The 22054-nt window shown below is 42.4% G+C and overlaps 1 protein-coding gene across 1 annotated transcript in view; it reads right to left on the reverse strand.

Moving 5' to 3' along the window:
- The window catches only part of LOC120980304 (cholesteryl ester transfer protein), a 43622-nt gene that overhangs the window by 14015 nt on the left and 7553 nt on the right, over positions 1 to 22054 (reverse strand). The window contains exons 3-9 of the mRNA XM_040409328.1: positions 21656 to 21787; positions 12572 to 12642; positions 10328 to 10415; positions 10144 to 10213; positions 6941 to 7001; positions 6225 to 6316; positions 716 to 895 (exon numbers count right to left, since the gene is read on the reverse strand). Of these exons, the coding sequence (XP_040265262.1) occupies positions 716 to 895; positions 6225 to 6316; positions 6941 to 7001; positions 10144 to 10213; positions 10328 to 10415; positions 12572 to 12642; positions 21656 to 21787 (694 nt within the window). The remainder of the gene's footprint in view (positions 1 to 715; positions 896 to 6224; positions 6317 to 6940; positions 7002 to 10143; positions 10214 to 10327; positions 10416 to 12571; positions 12643 to 21655; positions 21788 to 22054) is intronic.

A 22054-nucleotide genomic window follows, 5' to 3' on the forward strand; every position in this document is an offset into this window, starting at 1 on the left:
ATTTACCACGGGACTGCAGAAACAGTTTGAATGTGTTTTATGATTTAGTTTAGAGGGGTTGTCCACTTTCTGAAAACTGTGCTAGGCTATTCCTGTAACTGCTATAGTTTCTCCCTTTCGTGGCTATCACCATTTACTTTGATTTGTTAAATGGGGATTTCCAGTTAGGTGGGAACCTATCAGTCATTTATGACATATCTTCCATATGTCATGAGTGTCTGTGGTCGGAGTAGGAGCTTTATTACATAGCAATAGCGATGAGTGAATTGTTTCATCTAATTCGCCAATTCATTATATTCGCATACATAAAACACAATGAGAAAATCAATTCTCCTAAAATTCTCAAACCTGACAAAATTAAGTTTTCCAACACATAGTAATGCCTGGAAAACTGCAAGACTTGGACCAGGCATTCATTTGCTAACCTCTGTACAGCAATATTGATCACTACTTTCTGGGGCTAAACAAATTGCAGATTACAGTTTCTATGAAGGCTTTTTGCAAACATGGCCTCCTATTCAGTTTTGAGGGCCATTTATGAAAAAATGGTGGCAACCAATATGGCTGCCAATACAACACCTACAGTGTTTGTCAGTCAACGTTCCCATACTCTTGAGTGACAAATCTGAATATGTAGTATGATATATCAACTACACCTAAATCACTGCATTACTAGACAGATGATTAAAAAGGCATGAATGCTCTCTAGATTTACCTGTAGCTCGACTCTGGTAAGAGTCAGGACCAAATGCTGATCAAGGAAATATGCCAAAACTAGAGAGTCCAGGACCTGCTCTGAAAACCAGAAGTACAGCATCCTGTTGTCTGTGAGAAGTGAAGGGGCAAATGTGGAGGCATTGTAGGAAACGGTCAAGTTCTTATAAGCCAGAAGACCCTGGGGAAGACAGGAAGGCACACAAGAAATATCATAATCCCCAAATATTATTCTCAATAAACATTTCTATTACCAGAACTGTGGCCAAGTACAGTGTCCCAAAAACTAAATTTCTTAAAAAGTATTTCTTAAACCATTGAACTGTCAGAAATGTATTCAGGCTTTTCAGGCAATATAGCTCCCACATGGGTTGTTGTCGAGCTTTCCCAGACTCCTAAAAGACAAATCTACCTAGTCATATATGGGTTAATCTCCTTCTTTCTTGTATTTGAAGGACAAGGTTACCCTTATATAAGTCTGAGAGATAAATAAAAACCCAGCGGGAGCTGTAATTGTTGCTTTAACCAGGATAAAACAAATTGAGGGGTTAAAGGGTTTCTATCACTTCGTATGCCATAATTAGCTCTCAGACACTAGCGATCCGCTAGTGTCTGCTCTGGCCAACCATCCTAATATGATAGGTTTTGGGGCAGCCGTTTTGCTAAAAAAATAACTTTTATAAATATGCTAATGAGCCTCTAGGTGCTATGTGGGCGTCATTAGCACCTAGAGGCTCCGTCTACCTTCATACACAGCCACCGCCCAGCGCGTCCCTCCAGCCCGCCCATCTCCTGATGAATGCGATCCTCCGTGTGACGCAACGGACGAATTCTCGCGCATGCGCCGTGCGCGGCTGTATTCGGCGCATGCGCAGAGAATGTCTGACCGCTTCCCTGCTCAGACATCTCCACTGCGCCTGATCCTTGGAGCACTATGACGTCATCGGCGCAGGCGCAGTGGAGATGTCTGAGCAGGGAAGCGGTCAGACATTCTCTGCGCATGCGCCGAATACAGCCGCGCACGGCGCATGCGCGAGAATTCGTCCGTTGCGTCACACGGAGGATCGCATTCATCAGGAGATGGGCGGGCTGGAGGGACGCGCTGGGCGGTGGCTGTGTATGAAGGTAGACGGAGCCTCTAGGTGCTAATGACGCCCACATAGCACCTAGAGGCTCATTAGCATATTTATAAAAGTTATTTTTTTAGCAAAACGGCTGCCCAAAAAGCTCTTATATTAGGATGGTTGGCCAGAGCAGACACTAGCGGATCGCTAGTGTCTGAGAGCTAATTATGGCATACGAAGTGATAGAAACCCTTTAATACCCTGAGGGTGCTGACACGCGTTCAGGTTTTTTTAATGCAGTTTTTGGATCCTAAAAGGAGATAATGCATTAAGGACAGATACTACAGTGCTGCCCATAATTATTCATACCCCCGGGAAATTTTGACTTAAAGGGCTTCTGTCACCCCATTAAAGTGATTTTTTTTTTTGGGGCTAGTTAAATTAGTTATATAGCGATATATGAAAATATAATTGTGTTACTTACATTGATCCAGCAGTTTATTCAAAAAACGAAGTTTTATCATATGCAAATTCGGTCTCTACCAGCAAGTAGGGCGTCTACTTGCTGGTAGCTGCTGCAGAAATCCGCCCCCTCCTCTTGTTGATTGACAGGGCCAGCCGGGATCTCCTCCTCCGGCCAGCCCTGTCGGCATTTCAAAAATTGCGCGCCTGTGTTCATTCGGCGCAGGCGCTCTGAGATGAGGAGGCTCGTCTCCTCAGAACTCCCTCAGTGCGCCTGCGCCGATGACATCACCGAAATAGAAGACGTCATCGGCGCAGGCGCACTGAGGGAGTTCTGAGGAGACGAGCCTCCTCATCTCAGAGCGCCTGTGCCGAATCCACACAGGCGCGCGATTTTTGAAATGCCGACAGGGCTGGCCGGAGGAGGAGATCCCGGCTGGCCCTGTCAATCAACACGACGAGGGGGCGGTTTTCTGCAGCAGCTACCAGCAAGTAGCCGCCCTACTTGCTGGTAGAGACCGAATTTGCATATGATAAAACTTCGTTTTTTGAATAAACTGCTGGATCAATGTGAGTAACACAATTATATTTTCATATATCGCTATATAACTAATTTAACTAGCCCCAAAAAAAAAAATCACTTTAGTGGGGTGACAGAAGCCCTTTAAAGTTACCGTACTTTTATTCAACCAGCAAGTAATTTTTGACATAGGTGTCTCCCAAAAGATAATAAGATGATGTAAGAGGCATTATTGTGGGGAAAAAAAAATTCGCAGCTTTTATTTACATTTGAGCAAAAAGTGTCCAGTCCAAAATTATTCATACCCTTCTCAATAATCAATAGAAAAGCCTTTATTGGCTATTACAGCAATTAAACACTTCCTATAATTGCAGACCAGCTTTTTGAATGTCTCCACAGGTATTTTTGCTCATTCATCTTTAGCAATGAGCTCCAAATCTTTCAGGTTGGAGGGTCTTCTTGCCATCACCCTGATCTTTAGCTCCCTCCACAGATTCTCAATCGGATTCAAGTCTGGACTCTGGCTGGGCCACTCCAAAACATTAATGATGTTGTCTGCTAACCATTTCTTCACCACTTTTGCTGTGTGTTTTGGGTCATTGTCATGCTGAAATGTCCACTGGTGCCCAAGGCCAAGTTTCTCTGCAGACTGCCTGATGTTGTCGTTGAGAATCCTCATGTATTGCTCTTTTTTCATGGTGCCGTTTACTGTGATTAGGTTCCCTGGTCCATTGGCTGAAAAACACCCCCAAAGCATTAGGTTCCCACCACCATGTTTGACAGTGGGGATGGTATTCTTTGGGCTGAAGGCTTCTCCTTTTTTACGCCAACTGGACACTTTTTGCTCAAATGTAAATAAAAGCTGAGAAATGTTTTTTTCCACAATAATGCCTCTTGTACATCATCTTATTATCTTTTGGGAGACACCTATGTCATTTCCCGTCAAAAAATTACTTGCTGGTTGAATAAAAGTAACTTCAAGTCAAAATTTGCCAGGAGTATAAATAATTATGGGCAGCACTGTACTTCTCCACTTTTTTTTATCCACTCCTGGTTTTGGCTTCAATAACTGTATAAAAAAAAACCCTGAATGTTTGGCAGCACCCTCAGGGTACAGCTACACGGTCAGGTTTCCTGATGCAGTTTTGGAAGCCAAAAAAAGGAATACATTCAAAAAAGAGAAGTCTTATCTGTCCTTTATGCTTTCTCTTCTTTTATGATCGACTACTGATTTTGGCTTCCAAAACTGAATCAGGTAGACTGACCGTGTGGCTGCATCCTTGATAACACATATGCTTTCAGCCAATCTCTTGGGTCATGTATCAGGACGAGGCCAGAAGTAAACATTTTAGTCCCAAATAAATCCATACCCAAGTACATTGTTATAGGTGATGAGCTTGGATCCACTGTGCCAACCAAACAGTTAGACTTGAACTAGCCCTGAGGGCATTATCCTGGCAGTCCCCTGGTTTTCACTCTTTAAGGGCTCATGCACACGACCGTATGTATTTTGCAGTCCGCAAAAAACGGATCCGCAAAAAATAGGGATGATGTCCGTGTGTATTCCGTATTTCGTGGAACGAAACAGCTGGCCCCTTGTCCATAATGCGGACAATAATAGGACATGTTCTATTTTTTTGCAGAACGGAAATACGGAAACGGAATGCAAACGGAGTAACTTCCGTTTTTTTTTTTGCGGACCCATTGAAATGAATGGTTCTGCATACGGTCTGCAAAAAAAATGGAACGGACACGGAAAGAAAATACGTTTGTGTCCATGAGCCCTAACTCTTATAAAGGGATCTGGCCTTCACTGCAGGTGAGCCAGCAGGCCGCCACCTCTTGGAATAGCCTCTATGTAGTTGGCTGATGACCCACTGGGGTTAGAGACACCGGTGCCAAGCACTGAGGGATCAGAAAATACACATAGTCAGAAAACAGGCAGAGGTCAGTGCAGGCAGAGTATGTATGAATCCAAGAAACACTCTAGAAGTCAGAGAAGGCGGGTCAGGGTCAGTGCAGTGAACAGGCACGTGAAGCAAGTGAAACAAAAAATAATCTATTGCTCTGGTAAGGGATGCATCAAATGGCCCAGCAAATATAGGAGGGATGATGAGCTCATTAGTCAAACAGCTGGACCCAGGAAAAAAGGGGAATTATTTGTTGTAGTGCTGCAGGAAGAGGTTCAATGAATAGACACTAATACACACAAAGAAACAGACCTAGCAGCCAAGCTGCAGCTTGCAGCATGGGACACAAGTCTGGTGGCTGGCCCTGTGCAGATGCTAGGTGAGTGATGCGGCACACGTGCCCGTCCCCGATGGCAGTGGGCACTGAACATAGCCATGACATACAGTACATATTCTGAAATCTCTGTATAAAACCTTCTTACAGCACCTTATCTATTATACATAGTGTCATGAGACGAGTATGGGAGGTCAAGTACTGGCTTAGCTGTAACCACAGTATCTACATGTGTCTGTTGCCATATTCAGAACCCAAGAGATGGCCTGACAGTTGTATAATTTTATTATCAAGAAGTTGTATCAAGAGGTGTCCATAGGGTATTCACATTAATTTTTCATTACAAAATATAATCCCTATGCTAGCCTGTTAAAATCCTCTAAATAATAAACCAATAAGAAGGCTAAAACTATTGAACTGGATCTGTACTGACAGTAAAATATTGGGGTCAAATGTATTGATTGATGCAAGTAACAGGTTTTTTTTATGCCCAGTTTCATCACCACTAATTAAATGTGCCCCATAAAAGGGAACCTGTCACCATGAAAATGCAATGTAAGCTGCAGGCGCCATGTTATAGAGCAGGAGGAGCTGAGCAGATGGATATATAGTTTTGTGGCATAAGATTTTCTATAACTTGTATTTTATAAATTTTTGTTCCTGCTCATTCTGGGCTTTGAAGTCAAGGAGGAGGTCCTATCAGTGACTGACAGCTGTCTCTGTATACACAGTCATAGACTGAAGGCTGTCAATCACTGATAGGACCGCCTCCTGGACTGCAAAGCCCAGAATGTGCAGGGATATAAATGTATAAATTACAAGTTCTACTGAATCTTTTTCCATAAAACTATATATCAATCTTCTCAACTCGTCCCACTCTATAACATACTGCCCGCAACTCAAACATCATGTTCAATGTGACAGATTCCCTTTAAGTCCTGAGATACTTAACCTTTTTTTCCTTCACCATCTCTTACATAATCTAATTCCTCTTCTCATTTGACATAGCAAAGTCATTTATTTTGACCTGTTGACATCTCTACCAGAATAAAAAAAGAGCGCAGTATTATCACGTAGACTTTAAACTTCTCCTCACTGTAGTTGTGCTGTGAGGTGGGACAGGGGACTCGGGACCCCTGTTCTAGTATCTTGTGTACAAGTGATACATTTGATTTGTGGGAAAACCCATCTAACCTCCTAGACCTTTTATTATGACTGACCTTGTGATAGGACTCCATGTAGTTCTCTTTTATGACGGGAAATGATGTGATATCAATATTCATTCCAATATCTCCATAACTCAGAAAGTTTTCTAGAGGAAAGTTTGAGAAGATGTGACTCTGCAATCATTATTACAGTTCTTCGTAGCCCTACTGGACAAGTCAGAGGCCACATTTCTGGCACCAATGCAAAATGGCACCCCACCTACCATGTTCTTATTGGTGTCTTCTTATGTGGCAGTGAGGTCTTTCAGCCCTGTCAGGCACCATGGACCAAGTTCTTTATCTTCTGGATTGTTACCCAAACCAAAGCCAGCCAGCACCACAACCATCAATTAACATTATGCAAAACATTTAGGGGGTCTAAAACGCCGGTCTTAATAACTCCTGCGCTGGTGCTAAATGTAAGACGGCTTCCTTGCCTGGAAACCTTCCCCACCCACCCCCGCCCTCTTTTTTTTTAGACCTGGGGTGAGTGGGGAAAAGTCGCAGATTGTGACGCAAATAACCTTTGCACTGCAATCAGCGACAGCTATACGCCAGACAACTGGCGTATATCTGATAGGAAATGACCCCCTTAATGTATATTTACACTGTGAGGTCAAATTGAATTTTTTGCACCGATTTTTGCAAGATCATAACAGTGTGAATATACCCTAAATCATTACCACACAAGAAAAGAGAGAACATAACTAATGATGTCTCATGAGATATACCTGCTCTGTCTTGGATGAAATCAGCAAGTAGGTTTGCAACGTAATTAATTTCTTTACAAATCTGTAAAACAAAAATATGTAGAATATATAAGTCAACCCATTCACCCCTAGAAGATGCATGGCTTTTCTTACCTGTCTCTAGATGACTTTACAGGTTTGTATGCTGAAACTTACAACTTTGGCTAAATACAGTACATTGTACTGAAGGGGCGGACTGGGAACTTAAAGGGGTTATCCAAAGTCTAAAATATTCCCTCCAATGCTCAGGCCCCTCCTATACATTATACTTACCTGCTCCCGACACCCGCGTCACTCCGGGTCCCTGCATGTCCACTGCTGCATCTCCCTATCAGCTCCACACCGTCCCCAGATATTTTGATCCACGCGACAGGGAGATGCAGCGGTGGCGGTGCAGGGATCCGGAGTGACGCAGGTGTCGGGGAGCAGGTAAGTATAATGTATATGAGGGGCCTGGGCATTTGGGGGGCCTTTAAAATGGCCCTGGTAATAAAAAAAAAAACTAAAAGTGGCTCCATGTTGTAGGTGGGTCCTAATTGGCCTTCTGCCTTCAGCAGGCAACACAAGTAAGAGAGGCCAACACATGTAGGCAGGGACAACAGAAGTAAGCGGGGCCTGCAATACCATAGTGCAGCACAAAACACCAAATACCACAGTGCAGTATAAAATACTGCCGTCCCCGCCACAGTATTCAACTGTGATGATTTAAGGAGTGCACCTGCGGACGCCAGCCAAGTGCATAAGTACCTGATGCTCCTAACACTAATTAATGCTGAGAGCATCTGATCATTATGCACCCAGCTGGCGGCCATGAGGAAGGTTGGGCCGCCAACTGTAATGGATAGACTACAGTACCCCGAAAGATGAGCAAAATTAGGGTTATTCACTTTAGAAAAAAAGACGACTGAGGGGAGATCTAATTACTATGTATAAATATATCAGGGGGCAGTACAGAGATCTATCCCATCATCTATTTATCCCCAGGACTGTGACTGTGACGAGGGGACATCCTCTGCGTCTTGAGGAAAGAAGGTTTGTACACAAACATAGAAGAGGATTCTTTACGGTAAGAGCAGTGAGACTATGGAACTCTCTGCCTGAGGAGGTGGTGATGGTGAGTACAATAAAGGAATTCAAGAGGGGCCTGGATGTATTTCTGGAGCGTAATAATATTACAGGCTATAGCTACTAGAGAGGGGTCGTTGATCCAGGGAGTTATTCTGATTGCGTGGTTGGAGTTGGGAAGGATTTTTTTTTCTCCCAAAATGAGATAAATTGGCTTCTACCACAGTTTTTTCCCCCCTTCCTCTGGATCAAATTGCAGGATAACAGGCCGAACTGGATAAACGAAGGGCTTTTTTCAACTATATTACGATGTTACAAAATGGACATGCTGCAGATTTAATCCACAATGGGAGGTCAGTTTCTTAAAAAAATAAATTCTGCAATGTGTGGGTGAGATCTGGTAAAATCTGTAAGAGGCGAATTTACCTCTCACAAATCTGTACATGTCCGACATAGACATACCCAAAGGGGTACAACTAGACAGCCCTTGTGCTTTATTAAGGCACATAAAAGCCGTGGCAATTATCTGGAAGGAATGTTACTAAGAACATTCGTTCCCAATTATCGACCTGTGTAAAGTCTCCACCGATCACCAGTTGGACAAGAAACACTCGTTCATCAGGTGAAAACATCAGTGATGCAGACACCAAAATCATTGTTTCTGGGCAGCAGATCATGCTGTGTGAACAAAGATCTGCTGACCAGAAATGATGATTCTCTATAAGAACAAGTGATCACAGTAGCGATCCCTTATACCCACATAGCGGAGGTGATTGCTGCTGTAACAGGGAGCCGGCGGTGCGATTCCTCCTTGCAGCACCGCCGGCACCCCGCTGAGAGAGCGAGGAGGAGCCGGTGTCGGATGTGGCCGGCATCCTTGTCTCCCTGGCAACAAGGGAGGGGGGAGGACCCGGCAGAGCGCACTTCCTCAGCACGGCCTGCGGCCTCCATCCCCTAGGCAACAAGCAGGGGCAGGAATGAGTGCCGACAGTAATGAGTCGGCGCTCAGAGTAGTGGCTGGGGCTGAAGCAGGGTCTTGTGACACTGACCACGTCACGATTCAGTCTGACCTATTTAACAGGCAACTTGCTGGCCACAAGTTGCCTGTGGTTGGTCTTTATACTCACCAGCGTTTTTCCTGCATGTGTGTTTGTGGAACTCGACCTCGGCTTGTGTTTGACTCCTGATATCGTGTTATCCCTCTGTACTGACGTGATCTCCTGGCTTCTGACCTCAGTTTGTATTTTGACCTCGATTCTGCATTATCCCTGTGTACCGACATGACCCCCTGGTACTTGACCTCAGTTCCATTTTGTCCTGTTTTTGTCTACGGTGTGTTATTGCTTGTTTGGTTTATACCCAGCCTGCAAGTTTACGATTCTGTCTTTGTCTCTTGTTTTCTCCACTTTGTTCCCTTCCTGTATGCCCCTGCGCGTACTTAAGCTAGGGACTGCCATCCAGTTGTGCACCCTCGGTTAGGACGGATCGTGCAGGTAGGTAGGGATAGCGGTGTGGGCGGAGCTCAGGGCTGCACTTATCCCTCCCTACCTCTTTTGACAGCTGCATGTTAATGCAGACTTTTAATGCCTGACGAGCAGGCAATTATCGTGACGGAACGGACTGTTCCAGATAATTGCCTGTTAAGGGGCCTTTTGTGTGCAGAGGAATGTAAGTCAGCTTCTCTCAGAAATAACAGCGAATTCCTGGGATGGTTTTGTTTTGGCTGTGTTCAAACACTGCGGTCATACTGTGTTTTTTTCCCCCATGTTTTGTCAAGATCACAGGAAAACAACATACCGGTATGTATTTACTGCAAATTGCTGCAGGTTTATGTTGAATTTTTGGCAGCCAGTTTTTATTAGATGAAAACAGTTTATTTCCTTTTTTTCTCATTGGATGGAAACATTTTTGATAATAGCTAAGACGTGAAGACATTAGTATCTAAGTAGCAACAGCGATAAACGTATCTCCTGCCCTGACAGTTTGCTACAGTGTTTCAGTATTGGTGAAATGTATCAGCCAGTGAAGAGCAGAAAAAAAAACAAGCTGCACAGAGATGAAAGAAAGAAAAATCATATACTGTACATGAAAATGGTGCAAACAAAACCAGCAGTCCTTACCTGACTTTTAAGCACAAGTTTTAAGGTGAATGAAATTAAATCCGTGAACAGCTGCTTAAACCAACCGGGTCTGCAAAATAAAACAATAAAAATATTATAAAATCTAAAAAAAAATTGTAAGAAAACCACAACACTTTTGTTGTAATCTTGTCTGTAGAAGCCTGATAACATCTGAATCTCTTACTCTTTGTTCCCGTGAAGATGTAAGAGCAGCTTATGAAAAGTTAGGTAACAGTCGGATGTATCAGCAGCGACGCGGTTATTCCCACAAGCTGTGAAATACAAGTTGTGAGATGTAAGGCAAAGTTTAATAAACCTCATCTCTAAATTACTAATAGCTGAAAAACACTTATTTAAGTCACATTATTATCAGTAAGATAAGAAATGAGCTATAATGAGTGTTTAGGTCAGAGATAAGGAGCCATCAGCTGAGTTCCTTGACGGAACACAGTAAAAACACAGAGCCTGCTACTAGAGAATCTCAAGACTGTACAGAGAAAGAGGCTCCACATTTTTAATAAAGACCAATTGAAATAAAAAAAAATTAGCTCAAAATTAGTACAATGCAATAATAAATAAAATGCCCCACATGTGTCCATAGCCTTTAAAAGGGGTTGTCCGGGTTCAGAGCTGAACCCGGATATACCCAGAATTTCACCCAGGCAGCCCCCCTGACATTTCATGCTCCGATGCTCTCCTTTGCCCTGCGCTGAATCACGTAGGGAAAAGGCATTTTGTGGAGTTCCGGTGACTGACCGGGCTCTCCTTTGGGCTTCCAGGCGGAGGCTTCCGCCCAGCAGTGAGCCCAGTGATGTCACCGGCACTGATGGGCAGGCTTTAGCGCTGCCCTAGCCTGTAAAACGGCTAGGGCAGCATTAAAGCCCGCCCATCAGAGCCGGTGACGTCACCGAACACACTGCTGGGCGGAAGCCTCTGCCCGTCAGTGTGTTATAGTAAATAAAAGAGCCCTTGCCCTGCGCGATCCTGCACAGGGCAAAGGAGAGCATCGGAGCATGAACTGCTCTGATGCTCAAGTCAAGGGGGCTGCCGGGTTGAAATTATGGATATGTCCGGGTTCAGAGCCAACCCCTTTAAATATTGATTAATTATCCACAGGATAGGCTATCACTGTGATGGCTAACCTCCGGCACTCCAGCTGTTGTAAAACTACAACTCCCAAGATGCACACTTGCTTGGCTGTTCTCATATCTCCACAGAAATGAATGGAGCATGCTGGGAGTCGTAGTTTTACCAAAGCTGGAGTGCCGGAGGTTAGCCATCACTGGGCTATCAATATCTGCCTGGCAGGGGTTCAACTCCCAGGACTTGTACTGCTGTTTGAAGGGGCTGTTGGACTCAGACAAGAGCTGCAGCCTCTTCATAGTATGCCAAGCATAGGTCTATACACTGTATAGAGGCGGTGCTTGGTGTTCATCTCAACCCTATTCACTTGAATGGGCCTGAACTGCAGAAAGGCCTTGAGACTGAACTAAGTGACATTACTGGTCGAGGACAAGGCTCTCCTGAGCACCACCCCATATGGAAGATAAATATATTTCAAATACATTTAGCAAATTAATTTATATATAAATTATTTTGCTAAATATATTTGAAATATATTTCACAGCCCGATGGATCATCAATATTTAACTCCTGGAAAACCACTTTAAATAGCGGTCAGCCAAACTCTCATTTGGCTGACAACTATTCTTCCCAACTCTCCCAAACGCATGCATGCTAGGCTCAGCTGAGCATGCATGTACAAAAGGGTAAATGTGCATGCTGAGAGTGGTAGTTTTAGAACAGCTGAAGTGCCACAAGCTGCTGACTCATGATGTGCATTATTCTCAATGGGAGAGAGGAGTAAGTCACTGCCATACTCCTCTGGCAGCGGCTTATCTCCCCGCTGAACAAAAGGAAAGAGCTTTGAAAATCAACATAGTGATCCTTCTTTCCCCTGACAATATCTGGATATCCTGACATCTCTCTGGATACTGGAGAACTAATCGGTTGGGTTTTTGTTTATAAACCAAAAGACTAAGGGAGTCATTTATCAAACTGGTGTAAAGTAGAACTGGCTTAGTTGCCCATAGCAACCAGATTCCACCTTTCATTTTGAACAGCTCCTTTAGAAAATGAAAGGAGGAATCTGATTGGTTGCTATGGGCAACTATGCCAGTTCTACTTTACACCAGTTTGATAAATGACCCCGTAAATTGCTGATCACTAGAGTTATACTAAATGTAAATTAACGAAACTATGAATTACAAACAACCATTGTTGGAACCGGTATTATCATAGCTAGTAGTTGTGCTGGTGCTCGGAGGTGGTGACTGGTCAGACATAAGATTTACACTATACATTCAGTTCTATAATTTTATGGAGATATTTATGATCCAATCAGGACATTTACATAATCTTTACTTACTGAGTTTGGTGTTCACTTGTAAATCAGTGGAGGAAAAGATTTCAAAGTCAATAGATTGTTCGACTGAAACACTAGAAATGAAAGATAGAAACATATTGTACATCAAAAACAATATGGGAAATACAGACATCACAGATGGGGGTCCTATCTATGCAAGAGGAGTTATCAATGAATGGGTCTCGCACTTTCACAATTTGCGTTTTCCTTTCCGGATTTGAGATCCGTCAGAGGATCTCAAAACTGGAGGAAAACGCGTACGTTTTTTCCACATTTATTGTCAATGGGGACAAAACTGAACCAAAAGGGAACGGAGTGCACCGGAATACATTCTGTTCCAATTTGTTGCGTTCCCATGCCAGAAACTAAGTCACTGCAAGCAGCGTTTTTGTGTGCGTCATGGTATACGGATCTGGCATGAAACACAATATAAGTCAATGGTGCCGGATGCGTTTTTTCAGACATGAAACAAACGGACTTACACTGCTTTTAGTGCCTGATCCGTCTTTTTACATTTTAGAGATAATACAAATGGATCCGTTCTGAACAGATGCAGACAGTTGCATCCAGCAAAAATGTAGAAAATGTGAAAGTTGCCTAATATATGGTCACCAATTATTTAATGTTTTGCCTTCTTGGGTAATAATAAACACATATGTATTAGTATTAGAGATGAGCGAATTTCCGCTTATGAAATTCGTTTGCCACGGACCATAACGCAATTCTATGACAGAATGCCTTTAGAGGCATTCCATTATTCATTCCGTCATAATAGAAGTCTATGGGCTGCAAAACAGATCCGCCCTGTTTCCGCTATGCAGGAGAGGACTCAAAATATGAAATTCGCTCATCTCTAATTAGTATACACTAAAAAACATACAAATAGTGTATATATGTGTGTGTATACAGTTGAAACCAGAAGTTTACATACACTATACAAAAAGACACATGTTTCTCAATATCTGACATGAAATCAGAATGAACCTTTCCTGTTTTTGGTGAATTAGGATTACCATAATTATTATTATTTGCCAAATACCAGAATAATGAGAAAGAGAATGTTTTAAGGCATTTTTATTCATTTCTGCAAAGTCTAAAGTTTACATACATTTCATTAATATTTGGTACCATTGCCCTTAACCACTTAAGGACCACAGGTTTATACCCCCCTAAAGACCAGGCCCTTTTTTACAAATCGGCACTCCACAACTTTAGCGGTTTATTGCTCGGTCATGCAACTTACCACCCAAATGAATTTTACCTCCTTTTCTTCTCACTAATAGAGCTTTCATTTGGTGGTATTTCATTGCTGCTGACATTTTTACTTTTTTTGTTATGAATCGAAATTTAACGATTTTTTTGCAAAAAAATGACATTTTTCACTTTCAGTTGTAAAATTTTGCAAAAAAAAAACGAGATCCATATATAAATTTTGCTCTAAATTTATTGTTCTACATGTCTTTGATAAAAAAAAAATGTTTGGGTAAAAAAAAAAATGGTTTGGGTAAAAGTTATAGCGTTTACAAACTATGGTACAAAAATGTGAATTTCCGCTTTTTGAAGTAGCTCTGACTTTCAGAGCACCTGTCATGTTTCCTGAGGTTCTACAATGCCCAGACAGTACAAACACCCCACAAATGACCCCATTTCGGAAAGTAGACACCCTAAGGTATTCGCTGATGGGCATAGTGAGTTCATAGAACTTTTTATTTTTTGTCACAAGTTAGCGGAAAATGATGATTTTTTTTTTTTTTTCCTTACAAAGTCTCATATTCCACTAACTTCTGACAAAAAATAAAAGCTTCCATGAACTCACTATGCCCATCAGCGAATACCTTGGGATGTCTTCTTTCCAAAATGGGGTCACTTGTGGGGTAGTTATACTGCCCTGGCATTCTAGGGGCCCAAAGGTGTGGTAAGGAGTTTGAAATCAAATTCTGTAAAAAATGGCCAGTGAAATCCGAAAGGTGCTCTTTGGAATATGGGCCCCTTTGCCCACCTAGGCTGCAAAAAAGTGTCACACATGTGGTATCTCCGTATTCAGGAGAAGTTGGGGAATGTGTTTTGGGGTGTCATTTTACATATACCCATGCTGGGTGAGAGAAATATCTTGGCAAAAGACAACTTTTCCCATTTTTTTATACAAAGTTGGCATTTGACCAAGATATTTCTCTCACCCAGCATGGGTATATGTAAAATGACACCCCAAAACACATTCCCCAACTTCTCCTGAGTACGGCGATACCAGATGTGTGACACTTTTTTTGCAGCCTAGATGCGCAAAGGTGCCCAAATTCCTTTTAGGAGGGCATTTTTAGACATTTGGATACCAGACTTCTTCTCACGCTTTGGGGCCCCTAGAATGCCAGGGCAGTATAAATACCCCACATGTGACCCCATTTTGGAAAGAAGACACCCCAAGGTATTCAATGAGGGGCATGGCGAGTTCATAGAATTTTTTTTTTTTTGGCACAAGTTAGCGGAAATTGATATTTTTTATTTTTTTCTCACAAAGTCTCCCTTTCCGCTAACTTGGGACAAAAATTTCAATCTTTCATGGACTCAATAGGCCCCTCACGGAATACCTGGGGGTGTCTTCTTTCCGAAATGGGGTCACATGTGGGGTATTTATACTGCCCTGGCATTCTAGGGGCCCTAAAGCGTGAGAAGAAGTCTGGAATATAAATGTCTAAAAAATGTTACGCATTTGGATTCCGTGAGGGGTATGGTGAGTTCATGTGAGATTTAATTTTTTGACACAAGTTAGTGGAATATGAGACTTTGTAAGAAAAAAAAAAAAAATTTCCGCTAACTTGGGCCAAAAAAATGTCTGAATGGAGCCTGACAAAGGGGTGATCAATGACAGGGGGGTGATCAATGACAGGGGGGGTGATCAATGACAGGGGGGGGGTGATCAATGACAGGGGGGGTGATCAGGGAGTCTATATAGGGTGATCACCCCCCTGTCATTGATCACCCCCCTATAAGGCTCCATTCAGATATCCGTATGTGTTTTGCGGATCCGATCCATGTATCCGTGGATCCGTAAAAATCATACGGACATCTGAATGCAGCCTGACAGGGGGGGTGATCAATGACAGGGGGGTAATCAATGACAGGGGGGTGATCAGGGAGTCTATATGGGGTGATAACCACAGTCATTGATCACGCCCCTGTAAGGCTCCATTCAGACGTCCGTATGCGTTTTGCAGATCCGATCCATCTATCAGTGGATCCGTAAAAATCATGCGGACATCTGAATGGAGCTTTACAGGGGTGTGATCAATGACAGGGGGGTAATCAATCAATGACAGGGGGGGTGATCAATGACAGGGGGGTGATCAGGGAATCTATATGGGGTGATCACCCCCCTGTCATTGATCACCCCCCTATAAGGCTCCATTCAGATGTCCGTATGTGTTTTGCGGATCCGATCCATCTATCAGTGGATCCGTAAAAATCATGCGGACGTCTGAATGGAGCTTTACAGGGGGGTGATCAATGACAGGGGGGTGATCAATGACAGGGGGGTGATCAGGGAGTCTATATGGGGTGATCACCACAGTCATTGATCACGCCCCTGTAAGGCTCCATTCAGACGTCCGTGTGCGTTTTGCGAATCCGATCCATCTATCAGTGGATCCGTAAAAATCATGCGGACGTCTGAATGGAGCTTTACAGGGGTGTGATCAATGACAGGGGGGTAATCAATGACAGGGGGGTGATCAGGGAGTCTATATGGGGTGATCAGGAGTGATCAGGGGCTAATAAGGGGTTAATAAGTGACGGGGGGGGGGGGTGTAGTGTAGTGTAGTGGTGCTTGGTGCTACTTTACTGAGCTACCTGTGTCCTCTGGTGGTCGATCCAAACAAAGGGGACCACCAGAGGACCAGGTAGCAGGTATATTAGACGCTGTTATCAAAACAGCGTCTAATATACCTGTTAGGGGTTAAAAAAAACACATCTCCAGCCTGCCAGCGAACGATCGCCGCTGGCAGGCTGGAGATCAACTCTCTTACCTTCCGTTCCTGTGAGCGCGCGCGCCTGTGTGCGCGCGTTCACAGGAAATCTCGGCTCACGCGAGATGACGCCAATTGGCGTTAGCGTAGCCTGGGGGAGCCGCCGCGATGACGCCTTTCGGCGTTAGCGTGGCGGCAAGCGGTTAAACTGTATGACTTGGGTCAAACGTTGTGGATATCCTTCCACAAGCTTCTCACAATAGTTGGTCGGAATTTGGGCCCATTCCTCCTGATAAAACTGGTGTAACTGAGCCATGTCTGTTGGTCGCCTATTTTCAATAGGATTGAGATCAGGGCTTTGTGATGGCCGCTCCAAAAAACTGACGTTGTAACCAGTTTGGCAGTATGCTTCGGGTCATTGTCCATTTGGAAGACCCATTTCCGCCCAAGCTTTAACTTCCTGGCTGATATCTTGAGATGTTGCTTCAGTATTTCCACAAAATTTTACTTTCCTCATGATTCCATTTAATTTGTGAAGTGCACCAGTCCCTCCTGCAGCAAAAAAAAAAAAACACATCATGATGGCGTGTTTCACAGCTGGGATGGTGTTCTTAGGCTTCCAAGCTTCTACCTTTTTCCTCCAGACGTAATGATGGTCATTATGGCCAAAAAGTTCAATTTAAGTTTTGTCAGACCACAGGACATGTCTCCAAAAATGTAGATCTTTGTTCCCGTGTGCATTTGCAAACATTAATCTGGCTTTTTTATGTTTCTTTTGGAGTAATGGCTTCTTCCTGGCAGAGTGGCCTTTCAGCCCATGTTGATCCAGAACTTGTTCCACTGTGGACATTGACACAATCTTACCAGCTTCCGCCATCAGCTTCACTGGGTCTTTTCCTTTTGTTCTTGGGTTGATATGCACATGTCGGACCAAAGCACGTTCATCTCTGGGACACAGAACCCGTCTTCTTCCTCAGCGGTATGATGGCTGGACATTCCCATCTCGTTTGTACTTGTGTGTAATTGTTTGTACAGATGAACGAGGCACCTTCAGGTATCTTGAAATTGCGCCAGATTGAGCCCGACTTGTGCAAGTCCACAATTCTTTTCCTGATATCTTGGCGGATTTCTTTAGACTTTCCCATGATGCTACACAAAGACGCAGTATGTTTCAGATGTGCATTTAAATACATCCACAGGTGTGTCTCTAATAACTCAGATGTTGCCAACAAACCTAACAGAAGCTTCCATTACATCATCATATGGGCAGTTCAGAATTGTTTAACCCTTAGGCTACCAGCGCCGTACATGTATGGCGCTGGTGCGATGCGTAAACTGTTTCATACAGCAGAGAGCTGCGGCTAATTACCGTGCCCGGCAATAATGCCAATCGCGGTAATTAAATGCTTTAGATGCCGTGATCAAGTAGGCTAACAGTATTCAAACTGCAATTCTTATTTTGGCCACCAGATGGCAGGCCAGGATAAGAAATGAGCAAAAGTGAGCAAAATAAGCTAATAATAAATTCTTGATAAACCAAAATTAAAAAATAATAATAAAAGGCTCATATATGAGGCACATAATGATCACAAAAAATAAAATAAAATGTAAAAAAATATATAAAAAATAAAAAATATAAAAAAGTTTAAATCACCCCCCTTTCCGTATAATTAAAAAATAAATACCTAAACAATAAATATAAACATCACGGGTATCAGTAAAAATGCCTATACTATTAAAGTAGAAAAAAAATTACAATACGGCGAATGGCGTAACGGAAAAAAGGGTCAAGATGGCCGATTTGCCATTTTTTCATTGCTTCTCTTACCGAAAAAAATTTGATTAAAAAGTCACGCATACTCCAAAATTGTATCAATTAAAAGTACAGATTGTTCCTCAAAAAATGAGCCCCTAAGCAGCTCAGTAGACAAAAGTATAAAAAAAGTTATGGGGGTCAGAATATGGCGATATAAAAAAAATAAACATTTCTCAAAGTTTAAATTTATTTTTACACTATTTAGACATAAAGAACCTATACATATGAGGGATCATTGTAATTGTACTGACCCAGAGAATAAAGGGCATTGGTGAGTTTTGCCATAAACAAAACTCTGTGGGAACAAAACCTGTAAAACAGTGGAGGGATTACGTTTTTTTTCCAATTCCACCACATTTGGAATTTAATTACCGCTTCCCACAACATTTTATCTCATAATTAACCCCTTAAGGACTCAGCCCTATGTCACCTTAAGGACTTGGCCATTTTTTGCAAATCTGACCAGTGTCACTTTAAGTGCTGATAACTTTAAAACGCTTTGACTTATCCAGGCCATTCACAATTTTTATTTATAAAAAAATACCAAATTTACAAAACATTTGTAAAAAATTGCAAATTTCCAAATTTCTATTTCTCTACTTCTATAATACATAGTAATACCTCCAAAAATAGTTATTACTTTACATTCCCCATATGTCTACTTCATGTTTGGATCATTTTGGGATCATTTTGGGAATGATATTTTATTTTATGTTACAAGGCTTAGAAGTTTAGAAGCAAATCTTGAAATTTTTCAGAAATTTTTAAAAACCCAATTTTTAGGGACCAGTTCAGGTCTGAAGTCACTTTGCGATAGAAACCACCCAAAAATGACCACATTCTATAAATTACACCCCTCAAGGTATTCAAAACTGATTTTACAAACTTTGTTAACCCTTTAGGTGCTCCACAAGAATTAATGGAAAATAGAGATACAATTTCAAAATTTCACATTTTTGGCAGATTTTCCATTTTAATAATTTTTTTTCCAGTTACAAAGCAAGGGTTAAAAGCCAAACCAAACTCAATATTTATGGCCCTGATTCTGTAGTTTACAGAAACACCCCATATGTGGTCGTAAACCGCTGTACGGGCAAACGGCAGGGCGCAGAAGGAAAGGAATGCCATACGGTTTTTGGAAGGCAGGTTTTGCTGGACTGTTTTTTTTTTACACCATGTCCCATTTGAAGCCCCCCTGATGCACCCCTAGAGTAGAAACTCCAAAAAAGTGACCCCATCTAAGAAACTACACCCCTCAAGGTATTCAAAACAGATTTTACAAACATCGTTAACCCTTTAGGTGTTCCACAAGAATTAATGGAAACTCCAAAAAAGTGACCCCAATTTAGAAACTACGGGATAGGGTGGCAGTATTGTTGGTACTAGTTTAGGGTACATATGATTTTTGGTTGCTCTATATTACACTTTTTGTGAGGCAAGGTAACAAGAAATAGCTGTTTTGGCACCGTTTTTATTTTTTTGTTATTTACAACATTCGTCTGACAGGTTAGCTCATGTGATATTTTTATAGACCAGGTTGTCACGGACGCGACAATACCAAATATGTATACTTTTTTTTTATTTATGTAAGTTTTACACAATGATTTCATTTTTGAAGCAAAAAAAATCATGTTTTAGTGTTTCCATAGTCTGAGAGCCATCATTTTTTCAGTTTTTGGGCGATTACCTTGGGTAGGGTATGATTTTTGCTGGATTAGATGACGGTTTTATTGGCACTATTTTGGGGTGCGTGTGACTTTTTGATCGCTTGCTATTACACTTTTTGTGATGTAAGGTGACAAAAAATGGTTTATTTAGCACAGTTTTTATTTTTTACGGTGTTCATCTGAGGGGTTAGGTCATGTGATATTTTTATAGAGCCGGTCGATACGGACGCGGCGATACCAAATATGTATACTTTTTTTTATTTATGTAAGTTTTACACAATAATATCATTTTTGAAACAAAAAAAAATATCATGTTTTAGTGTCTCCATATTCTGAGCCATAGTTTTTTTATTTTTTGGGCGATTGTCTCAGGTAGGGGCTCATTTTTTGCGGGATAAGGTGACGGTTAGATTGGTACTATTTTGGTGGGCAAACGCCTTTTTGATCGCTTGCTGTTGTACTTTTTGTGATGTAAGGTGACAAAAAAATGGTTTATTTAGCACAGTTTTTATTTTTTATTTTTTACGGTGTTCATCTGAGGGGTTAGGTCATGTGATATGTTTATAGAGCCGGTCGATACGGACGTGGCGATACCTAATATGTATACTTTTTTCCCCCTATTTTTTACACTTTATTTTGGGAAAATGACCTTTTTGTTTTATTTTTTCAATTTTTTTTTCCACTTTGGGACTTGAACTTTTGGGGGTCTAATCCCCTTTACAATGCATTCCAATACTTCTGTATTGGAATGCATTGGCTGTATGAGTAATACTATGTGTATTACTCATACAGCTTCCGGCCTGTGAGATCCAGGGGGCTGGATCTCACAGGCTCGTCACCGGAAGGCAGCGCTGATGCCTAAGGAAGGCATTGCGCTGCCTTCCATGCCATCGGGTCCCCCCTACAGCCGCATGGGGACCCGATGGCACCACCCGCCGCCGCTGCAACCGCAGGTAAAAGCCGCAAACCGCAGGTCTGAATTGACCTGCGGTTTGCTGCGATCACCGATGCGGGGTGGTCATATGACCCCCCCCCGGCGTTGTGACAGGATGCCCGCTGAATGATTTCAGCGAACATCCTGTTCCGATTAACCCCCGCCGCCCCGCAATGTCGTTTTAAAGTTAGCATGTACCGGTACGTCCTGGGTCCTTAAGGACTCGGCAAACATGGCGTACCGGTACGTCCTAAGTCCTTAAGGGGTTAATGGTGGCATTAGAAAGTACAACCTGTCCCGCAAAAAATAAGCCCTCATACAGCTATGTGACTGGATAAATAAAAAAGTTATGGCTCACGGAATATAGGGAAGAAAAATGAAAAACGAAAAAAAAACTCTGGTAGCCAAAGGGTTAAAGGCATAGTAATCTTAGTGTATGTAAACATTTGACTTTGCAAAAAGTAATAAAAATGCCTTAAAACATTCCCTCTACCTCATTATTCTGGCATTTGGCAAATAATAATAATTATGGTAATCCTAATTGACCAAAAGGAAAAGTTTATTCTGATTTCATGTCAGATACTGAGAGATGCAGATGTGTCTTTTTATATAATGTATGTAAACTTCTGGTTTCAACGGTATGTATATATATATATCTTATAATCCAAGTAGTTTATAGTAGTGTCATACAAAGGCCATGCGTCTACTTACAACCAGGTCCCATATTCGTAGTTTAGAGTTCCTTTGAATGACGCACTGACATTTTTAATGGTGATTTCCACAGCGTCGTCCTCCTTCAGTTCCACTTCACTGTGTTCTATGGTCAAATTACTGATCTGGATACTGAAGCAGATACACGTTAGGTGGCCTTCTTAGCACTGACACTAGATGAGGACAAGCATCCTCAACCTGCGGCCCTCCAGCTGTTGGAAAACTACAACTCCCACAATGCCCTGCTGTAGGCTGATACCTGTAGGCTGTTCAGGCATGCTGGGAGTTGTGGTTTTGCAACAGCTGGAGGGCCGCAGTTTGAGGGTGCCTGGTCTAGGGGAAGCTCCCTATTATACAGGTGGAGGCGTAGCAGAGCTTCCTCATTTAGCCATCCTCCAT

This window comes from Bufo bufo, chromosome 10, assembly GCF_905171765.1.
Source record: "Bufo bufo chromosome 10, aBufBuf1.1, whole genome shotgun sequence".
NCBI classification, from domain to species: domain Eukaryota; kingdom Metazoa; phylum Chordata; class Amphibia; order Anura; family Bufonidae; genus Bufo; species Bufo bufo.